Source organism: Athene cunicularia (assembly GCF_003259725.1).
Source record: "Athene cunicularia isolate RWA chromosome 5 unlocalized genomic scaffold, athCun1 chr5_part1, whole genome shotgun sequence".
Lineage (NCBI taxonomy): Eukaryota > Metazoa > Chordata > Aves > Strigiformes > Strigidae > Athene > Athene cunicularia.
The window spans coordinates 35650761-35653851 of record NW_020799101.1 but is presented as its reverse complement, the minus strand read 5'-3'; the positions used below and the strand labels follow the sequence as shown (position 1 = coordinate 35653851).

Here is a 3091-nt window from a genome sequence, read left to right as displayed (position 1 = left end):
GGGGGGGGGGGACGGACGGACAAGGGGTGGATTGGGGCTGGTTTGTTTTGTTTTCCAGAAATGATCAGTCTGCTTAGCAAATATGGAATTCTGGATGAGAAAACAAAGGCTGACTTCTAATAGAGGTTGGTTATTGAGGTGAAATAGTATCCCAGGCTGGGCAATGTAAAGAGAAACCCACCTGTTTGTATGGGATGCCATTAAAGTGCGGGAAGGTGGGGGTATAATCGGAGCCACTTTTGCAGGGGTGATTACGTATAACAAAAGAAGGAACAGTGTCCCTGCCCCAAAGCTGCATTATATAGTCTGGTGTCCCCCTGAAACTCAACTCCCATGTTTCTTCCTTGACAATGGGACCTGAAATAACCTCTTGGTTTTGGTTTTTTGTGTGTTTTCAAGTATGTTCTTGCTTAAGGTTTAATTGGCTCCAGTCAGTAGGAAAGGGCTCCAAGGCTGATTATTTATGGCTTACTGTCAAAAGTGGCTATAAAAAGGGCAGTATTATCTTGGAGATGCTGGGAAGGAAAATGTGGTGGGGGGAGGGTGGGGGAGTGTGTGTGTGCACGAATGTGTTTTCTTGTACTAGATGAAATCAGAGTTTTGCTGTCTCAGCAGTGTGGTTTAAATTGAAGATTAACCCTTTGACCTTCACGGTGTCAAATCACTTACAGATGGATCACCAGTTATATTTTTTTTCTTTTTTTTTACTTTTGGGGTGAAGGGGGGCTTTTTTTTTTAAAAAAAAAAAAAGGTTGTTTGTTCATGCAGCTGGGGCTTTTGAAAGGCTCAGAAGCCAATCTGATTAAAAACAGCACTTGGCTAAACTCTGCAAAATCCTACAAGCAAAAAAAAAAGTTTAATCCTCTTGTGCACAATGCATAAAGGGTCTGCTCTTTTCTTTTTGTAATGTTAGAGCTACAATTATTTCTGGAGAACTTATCATTTCCCTCTCTCCCCTCATCCCTTGCTGCACCCCCTTGTTATGCTGATGGGATTAAAGTGTCTGCTCTTGAAAAGTGTAACTGAGTTGTTATTGGAAAAGAGAAGTGGTATGTTGCAATTTTAGAAATATAAATAACCTTGCTTCAACTGTTCTCCTCTACAGCATCAGCAGAACAGAAATCAAGTGTGGTGGCAGCTTTTTCTCTTCCTACACAACTTGGCCTTAAATGCGGAGGCGAACAGGAACCACACTGGGCAGAGGTGAGCTTCACCCGCCTGTTTCAGGCCGCACCCAGTCTGCAGGGAGCACTGAACAAACACTGGTTCGGGGGCGAGACATTGCACACCGCCGGCCGGATGTGAGGACTCTGAATTTCTGATACTCGTCTTCAAGTTTGGGAGTTTTTACGGACTCTTCTTTGCTGCTGCCTGCCTTGTGAGGCCGGGAGCTCTTGTCCAACACTGTTGAAGGAAAGCCAGAATGTGGGTGTGTTTGGTAAAGCTTGCTGCTGGTTCCCTGCGCCGGTGACCTCTGTGCAAGGGAGGCAGATAGTAGACTAACGGCTTCCTCTGCCCTGTGTGTTAGTCAGTGGTAGAGTGCAGGAGTGTCATTTTGGCTGCTAGTTAAGAACGATGTCTGGGATTGATGACTCTAAAGATAACTTTGGGTATCTTCCAGAGCAGAGATGCTCAATTCCTCCACGAAGAAAGTTCTTTTTAGCAATGAAAACATTTAAGTAGCTTATATCCAGCAGGTTACTTATTTTCTGCATGGATTACTCTTTATTCCTTGCACCCTGTGTGAGAGAAAAATCACAAAGAAATCTGATCTCTTCAGTATTTCCACTGGGCACCAGTTGCAGCTCTCTCACAGGAAGTAGTTCTTTGTCATTGCCATCAACAGACAAAATCATTTCAATAGAACAGTCTTAAAATTAAACCTTCCTGGGGTTGCTGGTGGCTATTCGTTTCTGCCACACTGTTTGCTTCTAGTTCAGCGTTTGCAGTGCCCGTGAGCCAGCATGAAGCCAAAAACCATGGAATATGACACGTGTCATTCTTCTACAATGCTAATGTATATGTTTTTATTAGTTTTATGATGGGTGTTTGTTTTGTTTTGTTTTTCTTTTCTCTTACTATAATGTGGTTGGTCAGGAAGGCTTAAGTCCCAGGCATCCAATAGTTTTGCTTCAGGATTTGACAGGGAAATTAATTAGCAACTAGTCTGATATGTACACTGTACAAGCAGTCTGTCCATTACTCTAGTGTGTAATGTTTGGAGGCTGCTGTAAGCATATATTGACTAGCAGCAGTAATATTACTTCAGGGGAGATCTTCTAACAGTTCCCAGTTTGTATGCACTCAGAAGTTTGTCCATATGACTGACACAATTGGACCAGCACAGGGAAATTACCCTACCAGAAGGAAGTAGCCTTAAATATCGATGGCTACTTCTCCGTAGCCTTAAATATCGTTAGATCACTAACCTGGTAACAATGAGGGTAAAACACAAACAGAGAAGCAATACAGACTTTATTTTCTTCAGACCATTACCCTATTGCCACTGCACCTTGTTGTAGGTCTCAAATGATACAATGAACGTGAGGAAGAGCTGTCCAGAGAATTGCTCTTCAGTCCTGTTATAAAATGTTGACTTCAGGTGCTGAGGAATTCTTCTGCTCTTGGTCCACTCTGAAAAATAAGCATTACTGTACGGGAAGAGTAGTTTACTTGCACATACGCTTTCTCCTCCACCCCTCTCTGCATATCCTTCTCTAATTCATGCTTTCTCTGGTATTTGTATAATCTCATCATTGCACTGTAGTGTCTGGTAACAATTTGCTGAACACAGTTAAATTTGGACTTTCTCCCTCTCTCCCAGCCCCATCCTCTTGATTTGCATCCTGCTCTACTGTGGCAAAATGTACTTTAGCTCCTCGAACGAGGTCCCCAAGCCCTTTTCACTCTCATATACTCACAGTCACTCTCTTTCAACATAAGGAGAGTTTATGTGAGAAAAGCTTTTTTATTCTCCTCTTACATTATTTTTCTAGCTAGAGCTAGAGTAATATGTTTGTCCATGATGGTTAATAATTCATATAAATGAATCTCAAGTAATATTTTGGGGGGTGGGTTTTATGGAGAGGGA

General features: G+C 42.4%; 1 protein-coding gene across 2 annotated transcripts in view; it reads left to right on the top strand.

Moving 5' to 3' along the window:
• Nucleotides 1-3052, top strand: part of BMF (Bcl2 modifying factor) — an 18003-nt gene extending 14951 nt beyond the window's left edge. For both annotated transcript variants that reach the window (XM_026850093.1, XM_026850092.1), the window contains exon 4: nucleotides 1106-3052. In XM_026850093.1, coding sequence (XP_026705894.1) covers nucleotides 1106-1207 — 102 coding nt within the window. In that variant the 3' untranslated portion in view covers nucleotides 1208-3052. The remainder of the gene's footprint in view (nucleotides 1-1105) is intronic.
• The last annotated feature ends 39 nt before the right edge of the window (nucleotides 3053-3091 follow it).